This window comes from Bos indicus, chromosome 25 (genome assembly GCF_029378745.1).
Source record: "Bos indicus isolate NIAB-ARS_2022 breed Sahiwal x Tharparkar chromosome 25, NIAB-ARS_B.indTharparkar_mat_pri_1.0, whole genome shotgun sequence".
Taxonomy (NCBI): domain Eukaryota; kingdom Metazoa; phylum Chordata; class Mammalia; order Artiodactyla; family Bovidae; genus Bos; species Bos indicus.
Window position 1 is genome coordinate 12,022,440 of NC_091784.1, and position 21,615 is coordinate 12,044,054.

Consider the following 21,615-nt stretch of genomic DNA (forward strand, 5'->3'; position numbering starts at 1 on the left):
CAGCATTTATTGTTTGTGGTCTTCTGATGATTAGCGGTTTTGATGGGGGTGATGCCGCTGGTGGCTTTGATTTTTATTTCTCTGATGATTAACAATATTGAGCATCTTTCCATGTGTCTGTTTGCCATCTGTATATCTTTTTTTTTAAATGTCTATTTAGATCTTCTGACCATTTTAAAATTGGGTTGTTTGTTTTTTAGATATTGAGCTGTAGAGAGCTGTGTATATATTTTGGATATTAACCTCTTATTGGTTATGTGAAAGTCGCTCAGTTGTGTCTGACTCTTTGTGACCCCATGTACTATACAATCCATGGAATTCTCCAGGCCAGAATACTGGAGTGGGTAGCCTTTCCCTTCTCCAGGGGATTTTCCCAACCCAGGAATTGAACCCTGGTCTTCTGCAGTGTAGGAGGATTCTTTACCAGCTGAGCCACAGGGAAGCCCAAGAATACTGTAGTGGGTAGCCTATCCCTCTCCACCTGATCTTCCCGACCCAGGAATCGACCTGGGGTTTCCTGCATTGCAAGTGGATTCTTTACTAACTGAGCTATTAGGGAAGTCCTGATACGAATAAAAAATTGGTTATGTTATTTGCAAATATTTTCTCCTTTTGGTAGCTTGTCTTTTCTGTTGTAGCTGATGGTTTCCTTTGTTGTGCAAAAGCTTCTAAGTTTAATTAGATCCCGTTTGTTTATTTTTTGCTTTGCTTCCTTTGTCTTAGGAACATTGAAAAAATATTGCTGCACTTTATGTTGAACAGTGTTCTGCCTATGTTTTCTTTTAGGAGTTTTGTACTTTCTGGTTTTATATTTAGTTCTTTAATCCATTTTGCATTTATTTTTGTACATGGTATGAGAGAATGTTCTAATTTCATTCTTATACATGTATCTGTCCAGTTTTCCCAGCATCAGTAGTTGAAAAAACTATCTTTCCCCCATTGTATATTCTTGCCTCCTTTGTTTTAGATTAATTGACCTAAAGTGTGGGTTTATTTCTGGGCTTTCTATTCTGTTCTCTTGATCCTGCTGTCCTTTTTTATGTGAGTACCATACTGTTTTGATTGCTGTAGCTTTGTAGTATTGTCTGAAATCAAGGGAGTGTGATGCCTCCAGCTCTGTTCTTTCTTAAGATTGTTTTGTTTATTTGGGTCCTTAGAAGTATTTTAGTTCTGTGAAGAATGCCATTGGTATTTTGATAGGGATTGCATTGAATCTGTCTGAGAAGGCAATGGCACCCCACTCCAGTACTCTTGCTTGGAAAATCCCATGGGTGGAGGAGCCTGGTAGGCTGCAGTCCATGGGGTCGCGAAGAGTTGGACACAACTGAGCGACTTCACTTTCACTTTTCACTTTCACACATTGGAGAAGGAAATGGCAACCCACTTCCGTGTTCTTGCCTGGAGAATCCCAGGGACGGGGGAGCCTGGTGGGCTGCCGTCTATGGGGTCACACAGAGTCGGACACAACTGACGTGACTTAGCAGCAGCAGCAGCATTGAATCTGTAGATTGCCTTGAGTGTTATGGTCATTTTAACAATATTAGTTTTTCCATTTCATGGACACAGTGTATCTTTCTACCTGTTCGTGTTGTCTTCAGTTTCTTCCATAGGTGTTTTATAGTTTTCTGAGTACAGATTTTTTACCATCTTGGCTAGATTTATTCCTAGGTATTTTATCTTTTTTATGTGACAGTAAGTGGAATTGTTTTTTAAATTTATCTTTTTTTATGGTTCATTAGTAATGTATTGAAATACAATAGATTTCTGAATATTATTTTTGTATCCTGTAACTTTACTGAGTTCATTAATGAACTCTAGTAGGTATTTAGTGGTATCTTCTGGATTTTCTATATATAATATCATGTCATCAGCAAACTGTGACAGTGTTACTTCTTCCTTTCCAATTTGGATTCCTTTTATTTCTCTTTCCTGTCTGATTACCATGGCTAGGACTTCCAATGCTATGCTGAACAAAAGTGGTGAGTGGGAATTCTTATTTTATTCTTGATCTTAGATTAAATGCATTCAGCTTTTTATTTGAAAACTAAAAATTTTTTTCACCAAATAAAATTGAATTTAGTTTTTCAGAGAATTGAATTTCAGTACAGTATGAGCTTTGTCGATAAAAGACCTATGCTTCCAGCCACCATCTTCCCCCACTTCCTACTACTCACAAGCAAACGCTTTAAAGCATTTTCTAAAAAACTGATTTATTATTTTTGGCTCTGCTGGGTCTACATTGTGACGAGCAGGCTTTCTCTAGTTGCGGCAAGTGGGGGCTGTTCTTCGCCGTAGCCTCTCATTGCAGTGGCTTCTGTTGCTGCAAAGCACGGGCTCTAGGCCCACATGCTACAGTAGCTGTGGCTCCCGGGCTTAGCTGCTCTGAGGCATGTAGAATCTTTCCAGGCCAGGGTCAAACCTGTGTTCCTTACCCACAGTTCTTACCCACTGTGCCACCAGGGAATTCCTACTTTAAGCTTTTAACTGATTCTTTCAGTAGTTACTTTGATATCTCTGAATAATTTGTCTGTTATTTCTTGTTGATTTTTTTTTTTTTTAAGTTGTTCAGTTCAGTTCAGTTGCTCAGTCGTGTCCGACTCCTTGTGACCTCTTGGACTTCAGCATGCCGGGCTTCCCTGCCCATCACCAACTCCCAGAGTTTGCTCAAACTCCGGTCCATCGAGTTGGTGATGTCATCCAACCGTCTCATCCTCTATGGTCCCCCTGTCCTCCTGTTTATTGACTTCTTATTGTGGAAGATGAAGGGTAGCATTCTCTGGTTCTTCACACCCTTGAAGTGTGTGTGTACACACACACACACACACACACAAACACACACAAGCACACACCCTCCAGTTGTCATATAATCTAGCACAGTCACGTAATCATTTTGGTTCAGTCAGTGGTCCGTGATTACATTATTATGACTCTGAAAATGCTCTCCACAGCTCAGCCATGAGATACATACATACATGATCAGTATTTTTGGACAACTTTTACATTTCTTCAAAGTTAATGCTTAACTGTTTTGAGTTTAAAAATTTTTTTGGTATTATGTGTACTTTTCACTAATTCAACTCCAGAGGCTCCCTCAGTTGTATAAATCTCAGTATTTTCAAACACTTGAGTCATCAGTGTCGTCCTGAGATGGTGTCTCCTGGAGTCCTCTGACCTTCAGCTGGAAGCAGCCTGACTCCTCTGTGCGCCTGTTCTTTCCAGTTCACTCCTCGTTTATTGCAGTGTGATTCACATGCTGCACCAGTCACCCCTTACCGTGCACAGTTCACTGCTTCTTGGGACATTTGCAAGGTTGTCCAAGCATCATTTTCTAGAACACTTTTATTACCCCAGAAAGAAACCCAAGACTCATGAGCAGTCACTCCCCATCCGTCCTTCCTCCAGACTTCTGGAAACCAGTACCTGCTCTGCACGTTTCATGATGTCATACAGTGTGAGTCCTCTGTGGCTGGTTTCTTTCACTCAGCAGCATGTTTTCAAGGTACCTCCATATTGTGGCAAGGGTCAGCACTTCATTCCCTTTTAAAGCTAAATAATAATCCATTGGGCTTCCCTTGTGCTCAGCTGGTAAAGAATTCACCTGCAATGCAGGAGACCTAGGTTCCATCCCTGGGTTGGGAAGACCCCCTGGAGAAGGGAAAGGCTACCCACTCTAGTATTCTGGCCTGGAGAATTCCATGGACTACAGTCCATGGGGTTGCAAAGAGTCAGACACGACTGAGCGACTTTCACTTTCACACTTTCACACAATGATCCATTGTGTTGGCACACTACACTTTGTTTATCCATTTATCCATGATGGCCCTATGGGTTTCTTCCACTTTGGTTGTCATGAAGGATTTTCCCACAACTCACTTTTGTGTTGGGTCCCTGATATCTTGGCATCTCTGTGTTCCTCATTTTAGATTTCTTCTCTTCTTTGGGTGGGAGATAAAATTTTTGAGACGTTGCTTGTCTGTAAACGTCCTTAGCATTTCTCACATGGTTTGGCTCTGTAGATAATTCTAGGTTGGAAATCATTCCTCTCAGGGTGTTGAAGATAGCCCTTTATTGTTTTCTAGCTTACACTGATGCTGTTTAGAAATCCTATGCCATTTCTAATTTTTTTTAAGCATAAATATTTATTTATTTATTATTATTATTTTACTTTACAGTATTGTATTGGTTTTGCCATACATCAACATGCATCCGCCATGGGTGTACACGTGTTCCCCATCCTGAACACCCCTCCCACCTCCCTCCCCATACCATCCCTCTGGGTCATCCCAGTGCACCATCCCCAAGCTTCCTGTATCCTGCATCGAACCTGGACTGACGATTCATTTCTTATAAGATATTATACATGTTTTAATGCCATTCTCCCAAATCATTCCCGCTTCCCTCTCCCACAGAGTCCAAAAGACTGTTCTATACATCTGTGTCTCTTTTGCTGTCTCACATACAAGGTTATCGTTACCATCTTTCTAAATTCCATATATATGCATTAGTGTACTGTATTGGTGTTTTTTTTTTCTGGCTTACTTCACTCTGTATAATAGGCTCCGGTTTCATCCATCTCATTAGAACTGATTCAAATGTATTCTTTTTAATGGCTGAGTAGTACTCCATTGTGTATATGTACCACAGCTTTCTTATCCATTCATCTGCTGATGGACATCTAGGTTGTTTCCATGTCCTGGCTAATTTTTTATCCTTTGTAAAAATTCTCCTTCCACTCTGGGCACTTACACCCTCTCATCTTCGTCTCTGGTGTTCTGGAACTTCACTGTTAGCTTGTGATCGCCGAGCTTGTCCTCATGGAGCTCTTTCCTACTGAGCTCTTCGACCTCAGCACTCATGTCTGGGACATTTTAGTTCTGGGACATTTTGACTTCCTCCTCCTCTATTATTTTGTTTTTTCTTTCTTGAGCTCTTCTCACTTGGTAATGCGTGATTTCCTCTTTTGTTCTGTGTTTTGTCATCCTTTGGCTCTGCTCTCTAGAAGTTTCTTTGCCTTCTGTTCCCTTGTGCCTGATGTTGCATTTCTGCTGTCATGGTTTTGCTTTCCAAAGGGCTTTCTTACACTCTGTGGGTTTTTTCCAAATATCCTTCTCTTCCATTTCTCAACTTGCTCCTTCTCTTCTCTCTGGGAGTGTGACACATAGCTTGCTTTTGAAGTGTTCTTCTTGCTTAATAATTTTCCTTTCCTACAGCTTGATTTCTCTGTTTGTTTATTCTAGTCCCTGTCTTTCATTTTAGGGGCTTGCCTTAAATAAAAGGTGATTCCTGGCTCTCTTCTCACACGCAAGAATGGGACGCTAAAACACTGATTAAAAACTACTCCTGATCATTTCCTGGTGGGGTGGTGGGGCTGTGCCATTTCCCTGAAAAGCCTCCCACATTGAGCCCTTTAGGGCTTTTCTCTTTGGCTGGTAGATTCTTAGGATCGGGCTATCAGTTCCCTTGCCTAGAGGTATATGCCTGCTCCTCTCGGAGGTGGGTGGGTGGGTGGTGGCTCAGATGGTAAAGAATCTGCCTGCAACGTGGGAGACCCAGGTTCAGTCCCTGGGTCGGAGAAGGGCATGGCAACCCACGCCAGTATTCTTGCTTAGAGAAATCCATGGACAGAGGAGCCTTGTGGGCTGTAGTCCATGGGGTCCCAAAGAGTTGGACACGACTGAGTGACTAACACACTGGGAGTTGTGAAGGGGAGAAAAATGGGAGAACTGCAAAAGTTTATTATGTATTATTTTTACCTCTATTGTGAGTAAGATACCCCTGCCTTCAATTCAGGCACAGCTACTATTTTTTTTTTTTTTTCACCTTTTCCAAAGACTAAGCTCTTTTGTCATCTGCTAGTTGCTTCTTAAGACCGACTTGTTAATCCCTTCTTTGGACTGTTAGCTGGTGCTCACCCTTACTCCTAGAAGTGTCTCGTTTAGCAGTTTAAACAAGTTGTTCATTTTAATCAGAGTGTATTTTGGAATTGCCCACTTGCAGCTGAGAATGAAATTTTCTCAGGTCTGTCAAATTATTCACCAGTTGCTGGTCTACTTCTCAGCTTTTAAAATTTTGTTGTGTTTTCTTTCTGATTCTCATTTTTTGTAAGGGTGGTGCCTTTAGAAAGACTAAAAAAAAAAATCAATACTTACTCTTTATCGTGTCTCTGTTGTGATGTCCTTGTTCATTCGCTAAGTCGTGTCTGATCTTTGCAACCCCATGGACTGCTGCATGCCAGGCTTCCCTGTCCTTCACCATCTCCCAGAATTTGCTCAAATTCAAGTCCATTGAGTCAGTGATGCCATCTCATCCTCTGTTGCCTGCTTCTCCTCCTGCCTTTAGTCTTTCCCAACATCAAGGTCTTTTCCAATGCGTTGACTCTTTGCATCAGGTGGCCAAAGTATTGGAGCTTCAGCATCAGTTCTTCCAAAGAATAGTCAGGACTGATTTCCTTTAGAATTGACTGTTTGATCTCCCAGCAGTCAAAGGGACTCTCAAGAGTCTTCTCCAACACCACGGTTCAAAACCATGGTGTTTTGTTTACGGGTTTGTTTACGGGTTGACCCTCACATCCATACTTGACTACTGGAGAAACCGAGCTTTGACTAGACAGACCTTGGTTGGCAAAATAACGTCTGTGTTTTTTAATATGCTCTCTAGTTTTGTCATAGCTTTTCTTCAAAGGAGCAAGCATATTTTAACTTCATGGCTGCAGTCACCATCTGTAGTGATTTTGGAACCCCCCAAAATAAAGTCTCTCACTGTTCCCATTGTTTCCCACCTACTTCCCATGAAGTGATGGGACCAGATGCCATGATCTTCCTTTTTTGAATGTTGAGTTTTAAGCCAGCTTTTTCAGTCTCCTCTTCCACTTTCATCTAAAGGACTCTTTAGTTCCTCTTCATCTTCTGCCACAAGGATGGTGTCATCTGCATATCTGAGTTTATTGATATTTCTCCCAGCAAATATCTTGATTCCAGCTTGTGCTTCATCCAGCCCAACATTTCACATGATGTACTCTACATATAAGTTAAATAAGCAGGGTGACAATATACAATCTTGATGTACTCCTTTTCTAATTTGGAACGAGTCCGTTGTTCCATGTCCAATTCTAACTGTTGCTTCTTGACCTGCATACACATTTTTCAGAAGGCAGGTCAGGTGGTCTGGTATTCCTGTCTCTTTCAGAATTTTCCACAGTTTGTTGTGATCCACACAGTCAAAAGCTTTGGCATAGTCAATAAAGCAGAAATAGATGTTTTTCTGGAACTCTGTTGCTTTTTCAATGATCCAGCGGATATTGGCAGTTTGGTCTCTGGTTCCTCTGCCTTTTCTAAAACCAGCTTGAACATCAGGAAGTTCACGGTTCATGTATTGCTGAAGCCTGGCTTGGAGAATTTTAAGCATCACTTTACTACCGTGTGAGATGAGTGCAATTGTGTGGTAGTTTGAGCATTCTTTGGCATTGCCTTTCTTTGGGATTGGAATAATGAAAACTGACCTTTTCCAGTCCTGTAGCCACTGCTGAGTTTTCCAAATTTGCTGGCATATTGAGTGCAGCACTTTCACAGCATCATCTTTTAGGATTTGAAATAGCTCAACTGAAATTCCATCACCTCCACTGGCTTTGTTTGTAGTGATGCTTCCTAAGGCCCACTTGAGTTCGCATTCCAGGATGTCTGAGTCTAGCCGAGTGATCACTCCATCATGGTTATCTAGGTCATGAAGATCTTTTTTGTATAGTTCTTCTGTGTATTCTTGCCACCTTTTCTTAATATCTTCTGCTTCTGTTAGGTCCATACCATTTCTGTCCTTTATTGTGCCTATCTCTGCATGAAATTGTTCTCTTGGTATCTCTAATTTTCTGGAAGAGATCTATAGTCTTTCCCATTCTATTGTTTTCTTTGATTTGTTTGCGTTGATCACTTAGGAATGATGTCTTATCTCTTCTTGCTATTCTTTGGAACTCTGCATTCATATAGGTATATCTTTCCTTTTCTCCTTTGCATTTTGCTTCTCTTCTTTTCTCAGCCATTTGTAAGGCCTCCGTAGGAAACTGTTTTGCCTTTTTGCATTTCTTTTTCTTGGGGATAGTCTTGATCACTGCCTCCTGTACAATGTAATGAACCTCCGTCCATAGTTCTTTAGGCACTCTGTCTATCAGATCTAATCCCTTGAATCCGTTTGTCACTTCCAGTATGTAATCATAAGGGATTTGATTTAGGTCATACCTGAATGGTCTAGTGGTTTTCCCTACTTTCTTCAGTTTAAGTCTGAATTTGGCAATAAGGAGTTCATGGTCTGAGCCACAGTCAGCTCCTGGTCTTGTTTTTGCTGACTGTATAGAGTTTCTCTATCTTTGGCTGCAAAGAATATAATCAATCTGATTTCGGTGTTGACCATCTGGTGATGTCCATGTATAGAGTTTTCTCTTGTGTTGTTGGAAGAGGGTGTTTGCTATGATCAGTGTATTCTCTTGGCAAAAGTCTGTTAGCTTTTGCCCTGCTTCATTTTGTACTCTAATTTCTTACTTGCCTGTTACTCTAGATATCTTTTGACTTTCTACTTTTGCATTCCAGTCCTCTATGATGAAAAGGACATTTTTTTTTTTGGTGTTAGTTCTAGAAGGTCTTGTAGGTCCTTATAGAACCGTTCACCTTCAACTTCTTCAGCATTAATGATTGGGGCATAGACTTGGATTACTGTGATATTGAATGGCTTGTCTTGGAAACAAGTAGAGATCATTTTGTCACTTTTGAGATGGTACCCAAGTACTGCATTTCAGACTCTTGTTGACTATGAGAGCTACTCCATTTCTTCTAAGGGATTCTTGCCCACAGTGGTAGATATAATGGTCATCTGAATTAAATTCACCCATTCCGGTCCATTTTAGTTCACTGGTTCCTAAAATGTCGATGTTCAGTCATGCCATCTCCTGGTTGACCACATTCAGTTTACCTTGACTCATGGACCTAACATTCCAGGTTCCTATGCAATATTGTTCTTTATAGCATTGGACTTTATTGCCATCACCAGTCACATCCACAGCTGGGCATTGTTTTCGCTTTGCCTCCGTCTCTTCATTCTTTCTGGAGTTATTTGTCCACTCTTCTCCAGTAGCATATCTGGCACCTTTCGACCCGGGGAGTTCATCATTCAGTGTCATATCTTTTTGCCTTTTCACACTGTTCATGGGGTTCTCAAGGCAAGAATACTGAAGTGGTTTGCCATCCCGTTCTCCAGTAGACTGTGTTTTGTCAGAACTCTCCACCATGGCCCGTCCAGCTTGGGCGGCCCTACACAGCATGGCTCATAGTTTCATTGAGTTAGATGAGGCTGTGATCCATGTGATCAGTTTGATTAGTTTTCAGTGATTGTGGTTTCCATTCTGTTTGCCCTCTGATGGATAAGAATGAGGCTTATGGAAGCTTCCTGATGGGAAATGCCTTACAGTTTTATTCAAGCATGTTCTGTATGGTCACTCAGATGCCTGGACCAGCTGTAGCCTGATGGAGGCTCCATGAAGGGCTGAAGGTGGAGCCATGGATCAGGCCCAGAAGCCACTCCCATTTTGCTCAGTCTTTCCCAGTGTTGACTTCTGCCTGAGTGCCTGACCAGCATCTGTGCCTCCCACATCCCCGTGGCTGGAGGACTATGCGTAGCTTCCTGTTTTGCCTCATTGCCGTCTCATCACACTTGACTGGCGCATCCAGGAGTCTCATCTCAGGACACAGGCCTCTGCAGCCCTGATGGTTGTTTTCAGACCCGGCGAGAGTCTACAGTCTTAAATCACACCACTGGATTTTCTTAACTGCTCATGTGGCCATTTTTCCTACTCTTGTTCTCCTGCTTATCTTGGAATTATCTGGCTCTTTTCCAGGTTTTATCTACTTCTGTCATATTTTATCAGTTTCTATTGTAGAAGCAATTTCCATGGGCATCTACTGTGCAGATTTTTTTATTGAAGTCTAGTTGATTTACAGTGTTGTGTTAGCTTCAAGGATATAGCAGAGTAATTCAGTTGTGCATATATATCTTTTCAGGTTCTTTTCCATTATAGGTCACTTTAAGATAGCAAGTGTAGCTCCTTGTATTATACGGTAGGCCCTTGTTGTTTTCCTATTTTATATACAGTCATGTGTATATATTAATCCCAAACTCCTGATATAGCCACCACTGAACTACCACCTTTGGTAATCATAAGTTTTTTTTCTTTGTGAATCTATTTTTGTTTTGCTGAGAAGTTCACGTACCTCAGTTTTTTTGATTCCACATATAAATGATACCCTATGGCATTTGTCTTTCTCTGTATGACTTACTGCACTTAGTATGACAATCTCTGGATCCATACGTGTTGCTGCAAATGGCATTATTTCAGTCCTTTTTATGGCTGAATAGTATTTCATTTGTATATGTACCCCGTCGTCTTTACCATTCATCTGCCAATGGACATTTAGGTTGCTTCCATGTCCTGGCTGTTGTAAATCATGCTGCTGTCAATTGGGATGCATGTATCCTTTCAAATTAAAAGTTTCCTCTGGGTAGAGGCCCAGGGTCTAGACTTGCAGGATCCTATGGTAACTCTATTTTTAGCTCATACAGCTTAATATGGAAAAAACAACCCAATCAAAAATGAGCTGAAGACCTAAACAGATAGTTCTCCAAAGAAGACATACAGATGGTCAACAGACACATGAAAAGAATCAATATCACTAATTATTATAGAAATACAAATCAAAACTACGATGAGTTATCACCTCACAACAGTCAAAATGGCCATCAATAAGTCTACAAATTGTGAATGCTGAAGATGGTGTGGGAACATGGGAGCCCTCCTGTACCACTGGTGGGAGTGTAACTTGTTGCAGGCATTATGGAGGACAGTGTGAAGGTTTCTTACAATACTGTGCTAATTCTTGTGCTGATCTGAGAGCCCGTATCTCGTGGAGATGTCTTTGCATTATCATTGTGCACTGGCTTTGGAGTTTTTCCAGAAGCTTCCTTGATTCTAGATGCTGCCTGAGCGGCCCTACTGCCATCTCACTTCATGCTGTAGGCAGGTACTACCTCCCTGAAAAACTTTTTGGTGGAGAAAAAGAAAATTAACCAACATAGAAGATGCACATGTAGGCTCTTATATCTTGTCAAAGCATCATCTGTTTCCCCTGAAATGGAAAGTAGCGACAAGATTGTTCCCTAGACGTCTGTGCGTCTATCTCGAGGACAGTTATTCCATTTTTAAATATAGCTTATCATTCACTTTATTGTACTTGTGTGAAAATGATGCAATGTGGAAGTAGTTAGTAATTGTGATTTTTTTTTTTTCTTCTTTAACAAGAGCTTTCTTTCCAGAGAAGCCATTTGGAAAAGAAGAAAAACAATTTTTTTCTTCAGAAAAAAATTCTACAGAAAAAAAATTTAATTGAGGAAATTATAGTTGATTAAGTTACTTACAGAAGTCTTTCTTTTCCCAAAAGTTGTCCCAAATCTTTGGAACATTGATGGAGAAGTTACAGTCCCTGAGCAGAAACCCGGAGAAGTTGCCGAGGAACTCGCAAGCTCCTATGAAAGAAAGCTCATCGAGGTAAGGCTGATGGCGTTGATGTGTATCTCCGACATTGGTTGCCTAGAGGACTTTTCAGACACGGCCCTAGTGTGTTAGACAGATGTTGGCAAAACAACCAGTGGCCACTGCCCCACCACCTCCCCCACCAACAAACAAATCGTAAAATGGTTAAACCACATTGTAATTGATATAGAACCCTAAGACGTGGTTCTTTGAAAGGTATCATTTAATGAGAAACCTGTGGTAAGAGAGAAAACACATATGATGTGAAGAATAAGAAAACAATTGTACTCTTGGATTTGGAGAATATTTAAAACAGAAGAGAGTATCACATCCAACGTTGTGCTGAGAAATGGGATAATATCGATGCAGTGGACTGCTAGAATCACATGATGCGGTTAGTCTCTGGGTCGTCTCTGGCCAGTCTCTCCGACTCTGGGACCTTCCTGGTGGCGTGCGCATCACTTAGCCAAGAAGGATTCCAGTGGGAAGCCTTCTGGGAGGTTGGTGGGACTTGTGGGCTGGTGTCTTCTCTTTCCTTTTGATCTTTCCTGAATTCTTCTGGTTGGTGGTAGCTTGTTAGTTCCATGTTCCTTCCCAGGACCTCCTGCTTAAGATAACTCATGCAGGTGAGTTACTATGGCACCTGGCCAGGGTGGGTGGTTTCGGTCAGTGGTTCCTCTAACACCCGGAGCGTCTCTGCCACCACCACGCCCATCTGTGGACCCTCATTCTGTGGGGTCATGAGACCAGAATTGGCTGTTGGTAGAAAGCCCAAGTGGAGAGAGGAACAAGCCCCTTACTCTCAGGAGCTGGCGAATTCTGAGTCTCTGGGTGGCAGAGGCTCTCTTCGATCTCTATTCTCACTGACTGTTTGTTGCCAAGTGGTGACTTTAGCTAAATAGTCCTAGAATGAAAGTATTTAAAATTCTCCTGGGACAGGGACATCTCTGGTTGCTGAATGAATGAAGAGTCACTGAGCTAGGAAGGGTGAAGGGTTCTGGCCAGGGGGAAAGGGCTTGGGAGCGTCTGTCCCTTCAGGGAAACCAGGATAAGGTGTCCACTTGTACAGATGTCGACAGACCCGCCAAGTGTAGAGACCAGCGTTCGTGTCCCCGGATTCCTTTGGACTCTGGGCCTGGGGCGGCGATCTAGGGGGCTGACATGCTCATCGGAAGCTCAAGCTTGAAAGGGGGTCAGGAGGAAGTAACTGCCTGACCCACTGAGGAAGCACCACAGTCCATTCATGGGCTGACTGCTCGGTTGGTTGGCTGGTTGATTCAGTGTTTGTTGGGTGCCCTCTCCCCACCTCCTGTGACTGTGAGAGGGTCTCACAACCTCCCTGTGTTCCAGCATTGACGGGCAGGAAAGATCTAGGTGTCTGATGTGAAGTTGGTGTCCCACCCCCTGACATCATTGCTCTTGTTGCCTGCGAGCGAGATCAGTGCTGAACTCCTACATCAGAGGGAATGGCAGTCGGGGTAGATTGATCGTGCCAGCCTTAAACCTTCTCCATGTCTTTGTTACCCCTGGGAGAAGAGGAGTCAGTGTCTCTGGTCAGTGAGCTCGATGAGAGGTGAGGTTGGAGTGGAGATGGTCCTCCCGTGGCATTCACTACCCTGCACTCATTTTTCATTGTTTTTGTTTGCAAAGTGAGGTGCTGTCAGCCATCTTTCATTTGTGAATAGCCTTCGAGCTGCATTTTATCACGACTTCTGCCAAACCCTCTCTGTTGGCCTTAATCAAGCCCATTCTTCGTGATGCTCATCTGTCATTTTATTAATGGGTCGGTTTTTACCAAGAAGAGTTGTAAACACACGTTGGAGTGGAGTAATGAAAGGATGTGGGGGAAGAGTCCACATGTTCTCTTTCCATTTCAAAAGGGCAAAAGAAGCAAAAACATTTTGTTTGAAGTAATATGACTATTTAAAACACCCCAGCAGTTGAATGACTCTCCTCTGATTCATCCCAGTGAAATTGGAGTTCCCGAGCCTTCTTTCTCTAGGTGTCTTTCAAAGCATTAAAACCATTCCACCCACCTGCACACAGCTGCACCAAAAGCTGAGAAGCCAGAGCAACACCGTACATAGTGGCTGGTAAGACTCAGGGGCCCCGGATTGGAAGGAGTGTGCAAAGATAGTTCCTGACACCCTGTGATGGTCAACTTTTGAAATCAGGATGGAAGAGAGTCCTGGCAGGCGTAGGTTAATCTGGCAGGAAAGAATACTAATATCAAACATCGTGTAAGAGCCGCAGTAATCCTGGCAGCCTGCTGGCAGCGTGTACTTTCAGTTCTGCTTGCTGCACTGAGGCGTCACGTCTGCACCCTCGTGGTCTTCAGCCGAGTTCCTTGAGGAAGCTGCTGTCCACTGATGAGATTTTGAGACGTGAAGTAGCTTGTCTGGGGTTCCCCAGCTGAAAAGAAGCAGGGCTGAGTTTGAATCCCTCAGGGCATCTAGCCCCAGGGCCCAGACTCATCTTCCAGTTGCGTACTAGAAGGCTGGGCTCCCTGAGGAAAAGAGTCTTTGAAGAGAAGGGCTAGGCAGTGGTCCCATTGAGCCAGACGTGGAGGGAGATGAGGGGGTCCCCAGCAGTAGCTGACGGACATGTGGCCTGTCAGCCATTTTGAACCTGCTGGAGGGGCCTTCGTTCACACCCTCACTTACCGCGTGAGGAAGAAACTCGTTCTATCGGCTCTGGTACCAACCTGCTTCTGAAGCGACTAGCAGGAGTATGCCAGGCTGGGAGCTTCTCTGGCGACCTGTGGCTATTGACTTTTTCAGGGTATATTTATTGCCCAGTTCGGCTCCAGCACACAGTAGGAGCTTTGTAAGTATTGAATGGGATGACAGCCAGTCAAGTGGGTTCAGCTACTCAGGGTCATGTTCAAAGAGTGGTAGACGGACTTCTCTCACTGCTCAGGGTGAGAGAGGGAGTTGTACCGGGTACGCCTTCTACTCAGAGCATCCTGGTGGAGGGGATTCCGTATCTAATAAGAGGAATCAGGGCTCTTTGGAGGAGATGCACATTTTTCTGCTGTCAGTTTTAGGAGAAGTTTTAGCTTAGAGAGTCTGGAGGGGACTTTGAGTGACAGATGGGTGGTACCAGCTCATCCAGCACATATTTACTGAGTCCCTCCTGAGTGTCCAGCCTTCAGCTTCCTGTTCTCTTATCTTCAGCGGCTTCCCTTCCCCCAGGAGCAGTAGAATTGATAACTCTAGAAAGTGAGCCAACAGAGATGTGAGTCTGAAGCAGAGACATTCCTCAAATGGCTTCTTCTTGCCTAGACTGAGTTTTCCTTCATTTTTGACTGCAGAGTCAGTGATGTTTCATCCATGGGAAGCATCTGTATAACCAAGGCTCATCGGTGTCAGTTACACAGATGAACAAGACACAGTATCTGCCCCTGGGGAAGCTCACCTGGGTAGGGGGTGAGGAAGACATGTCCATTATGATCATTAAGAAACAGGTTTGAAGGGCCAGAGGTGCAGGCATAGAGTGACACCTGCCTCATGGGCTCCTTGAGCTATGTCCTTGGCAGTTTTGCAGTTCGGGTGTCTACTTTCTGCTGCTGCTGCTGCTGCTAAGTTGCTTCAGTCTACTTGGAGCTTCTCAAATGTTCCTCTCCTTTTCTTTGGGACTGTCAATGATGATGCTCAGAAATTTCTTTTGTCCGTTTCCCATCCCTCCTGAAGATCTCAGCATCAGAGGAAATGGATTTGTTCTCACCAAGGGCTTTGAGGATAAAAGATCCTGGATGTGTCCAAGATAGATCTGCTCTAAGATTCTTAACACTTTCAAATACAGTTCTCTTGCTTTGGACTCATTTCCCACTTTTTCCCTAGCAGTTGCCATCAAGAAAAATGGAGAATGTTGATAGCATTCAGACTTTGGACCCACATCGCCTCCTGTAGCCTGGTGGCTTGGAGAGCACAGGTGTCCTGCGTCAGACTGAGTTCAGCTTGGCCCTCTCACCACCGTGTACCCCTGAGCAGGTCACCTGACCTCTCTACACCTCAGTGTTGCTGTCAGTAAAACTGGGCAGGTAATACCTACTGGTCGAGTTGCTTTGAGGATTAAATGTAAAGAATCCACTTCAGTGCCTGGAGTGGACAGGAGGTTCCCTTGTGCTCGCTTCTTCCCTTCTGTGCCGACGTTCTCTGGAGAATGGTGGCCCCACCATGTCCTGCCATCTCAGTTGGGGGGTAAACTCTGCCTCCTTTGGCCTGGGGGCAGGCCTGTGAGCTGAGCCATGGCAGTTGGGGCTTTAGCTCCTGAATTGACCAAGAATGGCAAGAATGCTTGAGAGGCCATTTATTCAACAGCCAGGTCCTGATGACTTTCTGTTTGCTCCTATGGGAACTGGCCAGAGCTATTCTGGCTTCATTTCCTTCTCTGGGTCAAGTTCTCCCAATTTCCTGACTGTTGACAGTAATTCTTTTGTAGCTCAGGTTAGAATCTGTCTCTCTTACTTCCGAAGTACCTTAGCTCAGGGGTCCCCGACCTCAGCGATCTAATGCCTGATGATCTGAGGTGGAGTGAATGTAACAATAATAGAAATAAAGTGCACATATAAATAAATGTAATGCACTCGAATCATCCCCAAACCATCATCATCCCCTGACCCCCAGTCTGTAGAAAAATTATCTTCCGTGAAACCTGCCTCTGGTGCCAGAAAGGTTGGGGGCCGCTGCCTTAGTTGATACGAAGCTTTGAAAGTGTCAGCGACGCACAGATGCCTCCCCCTTCCCTGTCTGTCCATCCAGGCTCCTCTGTTCTGCCTTTTCCACGCTGGCCTAGGTCTTGCTCACAGCCCCGCTTCCCCCCCGCGCCCCCCCCCCCCCCGTCTGCCTGCCTGTGTGCTGTGTACGATGCTGCCAGTCCGTCCTCAGCAAACAGATCTTTACTTCCTCCTGTGTGGAAGGACTCAGCTAGCTGTTGATTGATTTTTCAAATTATAGGATACTTATCATTTACTGTGTGAATGTAGTTAGTCCCTGAATTTTTGCTCATGGGTGAAATAAATGTGTATTAGTGGCATTTGTTCTCATTATAAAGGCAGAGTTACTATTAATGGAAAAGTAAGCTTAAGCATCAAGCTGGTAAAAAATACATTCATAATCACATGCTGTGGATAACTGTGAATGTGATCATCATTTTAATAAAACGGAAGAGTTCCTGAAGCAGCTAGGACCTTGGGAGGAGTTATACCAGCAGGGCTGGCTTCGTAAATCGGCACCAGTGGGTTCTAACACTCTTGATGGATCTGAGAGTCATTTTTATACAAACAAAAACAGACTTTTAAATAGAAGCCTGTGTTCTGTGTAAGGGTTCAGAATACCAAACTCTGAGCTGAGATCTCCATTAAACTGTTCCTCAAAATGAAACATTTTGTGTGGGTTTGTATTTGTGTTTTATTTTTATTTATTTTTTAAATTTAAATTTATTTATTTTAATTGGATGCTAATTACTTTACAATATTGTACTGGTTTTGCCATACATGAATCCACCACGGGTGTACACATGCTCCCCATCCTGATACCCCCTCCCGCCCCACTCCCTGTACCATCCCTCTGGGTCATCCCAGTGCACCAGCCCCAAGCATCCTGTATCCTGCATCGAACCTGGACTGGCGATTCGTTTCTTATATGATATTATACATGTTTCAATGCCATTCTCCCAAATCATCCCACCCTCTCCCTCTCCCACAAAGTCCAAAAGACTGTTCTATACATCTGTGTGTCTTTTGCTGTCTCGCATACAGGGTTATCGTTACCATCTTTCTAAATTCCATATATATGCGTTAGTATACTGTATTGCAGAGGAACTAGAGATCAAATTGCCAACATCCACTGGATCATAGAAAAAGCAAGAGAGTTCCAGAAAAACATCTATTTCTGCTTTATTGACTATGCCAAAGCCTTTGACTGCATGGATCACAATAAACTGTGGAAAATTCTGAAAGAGATGGGAATACCAGACCACCTGGTCTGCCTCTTGAGAAATGTGTATGCAGGTCAGGAAGCAGCAGTTAGAACTGGACACGGAACAACAGACTGGTTCCAAGTAGGAAAAGGAGTTCGTCAAGGCTGTATATTGTCACCCTGTTTATTTAACTTATATGCAGAGTACATCATGAGAAACGCTGGACTGGAAGAATTCCACACAAGCTGGAATCAAGATTGCCGGGAGAAATATCAGTAACCTCAGATATGCAGATGACACCACCCTTATGGCAGAAAGTGAAGAGGAACTCAAAAGCCTTTTGATGAAGGTGAAAGTGGAGAGTGAAAACATTGGCTTAAAGCTCAACATTCAGAAAACGAAGATCATGGCATCCGGTCCCATCACTTCATGGGAAATAGATGGGGAAACAGTGGAAACAGTGTCAGACTTTATTTTTCTGGGCTCCAAAATCACTACAGATGGTGACTGCAGCCATGAAATTAAAAGACGCTTACTCCTTGGAAGGAATGTTATGACCAACCTAGATAGCATATTCAAAAGCAGAGACATTACTTTGCCAACAAAGGTTCATCTAGTAAAGGCTATGGTTTTTCCTGTGGTCATGTATGGATGTGAGAGTTGGACTGTGAAGAAGGCTGAGAGCTGAAGAATTGATGCTTTTGAACTGTGGTGTTGGAGAAGACTCTTGAGAGTCCCTTGGACTGCAGGGAGATCCAACCAGTCCATTCTGAAGGAGATCAGCCCTGGGATTTCTTTGGAAGGAATGATGCTAAAGCTGAAACTCCAGTACTTTGGCCACCTCATGTGAAGAGTTGACTCATTGGAAAAGACTGTGATGCTGGGAGGGATTGGGGGCAGGAGGAGAAGGGGACGACAGAGGATGAGATGGCTGGATGGCATCACTGACTTGATGGACGTGAGTCTGAGTGAACTTTGGGAGTTGGTGTTGGACAGGGAGGCCTGGCATGCTGCGATTCATGGGGTCGCAAAGAGTCGGACACGACTGAGCGACTGATCTGATCTGATACTGTATTGGTGTTTTTCTTTCTGGCTTACTTCACTCTGTATAATATGCTCCAGTTTCATCCACCTCATTAGAACTGATTCAAATGTATTCTTTTTAATGGCTGAATAATACTCCATTGTGTATGTATGTACCACAGCTTTCTTATCCATTCATCTGCTGATGGACATCTAGGTTGCTTCCATGTTCTTGCTATTATAAACAGTGCTGCGATGAACATTGGGGTGTCTCTTTCAATTCTGGTTTCCTCGATGTGTATGCCCAGCAGTGGGATTGCTGGGTCATAAGGCAGTTCTATTTCCAGTTTTTTAAAGGAATCTCCACACTGTTCTCCATAGTGGCTGTACTAGTTTGCATTCCCACCAACAGTGTAAGAGGGTTCCCTTTTCTCCACACCCTCTCCAGAATTTATTGCTTGTAGACTTTTGGATCGCAGCCATTCTGACTGGCGTGAAATGGTACCTCATTGTGGTTTTGATTTGCATTTATCTGATAATGAGTGATGTTGAGCATCTTTTCATGTGTTTGTTAGCCATCTGTATGTCTTCTTTGGAGAAATGTCTGTTTAGTTCTTTGGCCCATTTTTTGATTGGGTCATTTATTTTTCTGGAACTGAGCTTCAGGAGTTGCTTGTATATTTTTGAGATTAATTTTTTATCAGTTGCTTCATTTGCTATTATTTTCTCCCATTCTGAAGGCTGTCTTTTCACCTTGCTTATATTTTCCTTTGTTGTGCAGAAGCTTTTGATTTTAATTAGGTCCCATTTGTTTATTTTTGCTTTTATTTCCAATATTCTGGGAGGTGGGTCATAGAGGATCCTGCTGTGATTTATGTTGGAGAGTGTTTTGCCTATGTACTCCTCTAGCAGTTTTATAGTTTCTGGTCTTACGTTTAGATCTTTAATCTATTTTGAGTTTATTTTGGTGTATGGTGTCAGAAAGTGTTCTAGTTTCATTCTTTTACAAGTGGTTGACCAGTTTTCCCAGCACCACTTGTTAAAGAGATTGTCTTTTCTCCATTGTATATTCTTGCCTCCTTTGTCAAAGATAAGGTGTCCATAGGTGTGTGGATCTCTGGGCTTTCTATTTTGTTCCATTGATCTATATTTCTGTCTTTGTGCCAGTACCATACTGTCTTGATGACTATGGCTTTGTAGTAGAGCCTGAAGTCAGGCAGGCTGAATCCTCTAGTTCCATTCTTCTGTCTCAAGATTGCTTTGGCTATTTGAGGTTTTTTGTATTTCCATACAAATTGTGAAATTATTTGTTCTAGCTCTGTGAAAAATGCCATTGGTAGATTGATAGGGATTGCATTGAATGTATTGATTGCTTTGGGTGGTATACTCATTTTCACTATATTGATTCTTCTGATCCATGAACATGTTTTTGTGTTTTAATATTCCATGTTGCTGGGTGGATTGAGACTATGCTCTTACTTCCTAAGAGGAAGAACGATTGCTTACCCTTCAGAACTGGGTATTGAAGTGCAATTGTTATGTGTGAATGAATACTGGTGAGGAATCCTCCTTTCTGGAGGGCTAGGGATAATTCTCAATAAAGTGTAAATGACTAACAAGGCTAACTCTCCAAGGAATTCTTAAAATCTTTTTATTATAGAAAGGTACCAAAATGGAAGAGTTTCATCAGCCTCCAAACACCCATAATGTGGCTTTGACAGTTGGTATAATAACTCCTGGCCAGTCTTGCTTCATCTCTGTGTCGTCCTACTCTCCAGTTTCTCGTGGTATTTTGAGTTTTCATATCATTCCACTTCTAAGTATTTCAGGCTGTAGCTATAAAAGATGTGCTCAGCAGCTTAGTCATGTCTGACTCTTTGCAGTCCAATGGACTGCAGCCTGCCAGTCTCCTCTGTCCATGGGATTCTCCAGGCAAGAATACTGGAGTGGGCTGCCATTTCCTTCTCCAGGGCATCTTCCCAACCCAGGGATTAAACCCGAGGCTCTTGCATCTCCTGCATTGGCAGGAGGATTCATTACCACTAGCACCACCTGGGAAGCCCTGTCTGTAAAAGATGTGTGTTTGTGTGTGCGTGTGCTAGTCACTCAGTTGTGTCCAACTCTGTGTGACCCTATGGACTGTAGCCCACCAGGCTTCTCTGTCCATGGGATTCTCCAGGCAAGAATACTGGAGTGGGTTGCTGTTCCCTTCTCCAGGGGATCTTCCCAACCCAGGAATAGAACACGGGTCTCCTGCCTTGCAGGCAGATTCTTTATTATCTGAGCCACCAGGAAAGCCCTAATGTGCTAGAGCGGCTCACAGAACTCATACATTTTACTCACTAGATATCTGGTTTATTGTAGAACAGTGTAAATTAGAAACAGCCAGATGGAAGAGACATGTAGGACAAGATATGCAGAAAGAGAATAGGGCATCCATGCCCTCTCCAGCCACTCTGCTCTCCCCAGACCCATGTGTCCACCACCCTGGAAGCTTTCAGAACCCTGTCCTCTCCATTAAAAACAGAAGCTTCATTACAGAGCAGGAGTGATGAAATCATTGACCATGGATGATTGACTCAACCTCTGGCCCCTCTCCCCTCGCTGGAGGCCAGGAGGTAGGACAAGAAGTTCTAACCCTGTAATCATGGGGTTGGTTCTTCTCGCTCCCAGCCCCCATCATTAGGTGATTCTGAAAGTCACCTCATTGATATAACAAAAGATGCCTTTCTAAGGCGTTCTAAGTGTTCTTTCTAAGTGTTTATTTTCAACACTTAAGAAATTCTACAGGTTTTGCGAACTGAGAACTGTGGCCCAAGACCAAATGTATATTTCATATGTATGTTCAGTCATGAAGTTGTATCCAACTCTGCAACCCCATGGACTGCAGCACACCAGGCTTCCCTGTCCTTCACTATTTCCCAAAGTTTACTCAGATCCATGTCTGTTGAGTCAGTGATGCTATCTAACTGTCTCATCCTCTGCCGCCCACTCCTCCTCCTATTTCTTATGAGTAACAGTATTGCAGGGCCTCTAGCTTTCTGTTCACCCTCTTCACTTTGCTGAGGAAGGAACCTTAGCACCTGATTCATGGGAGATGCTAA

General features: G+C 43.3%; 1 protein-coding gene across 5 annotated transcripts in view; it reads left to right on the forward strand.

Annotated features, from left to right (window-relative positions):
* The window catches only part of SNX29 (sorting nexin 29), a 596,714-nt gene that overhangs the window by 279,640 nt on the left and 295,459 nt on the right, over positions 1 to 21,615 (forward strand). For all 5 annotated transcript variants that reach the window (XR_011564017.1, XR_011564016.1, XM_019987972.2 and 2 more), the window contains one exon: positions 11,475 to 11,581. Coding sequence is in view for 3 of the 5 variants with exons in the window: in XM_019987972.2 (XP_019843531.2) it covers positions 11,475 to 11,581 (107 nt within the window). In the remaining 2 variants the exon portion in view is untranslated. The remainder of the gene's footprint in view (positions 1 to 11,474; positions 11,582 to 21,615) is intronic.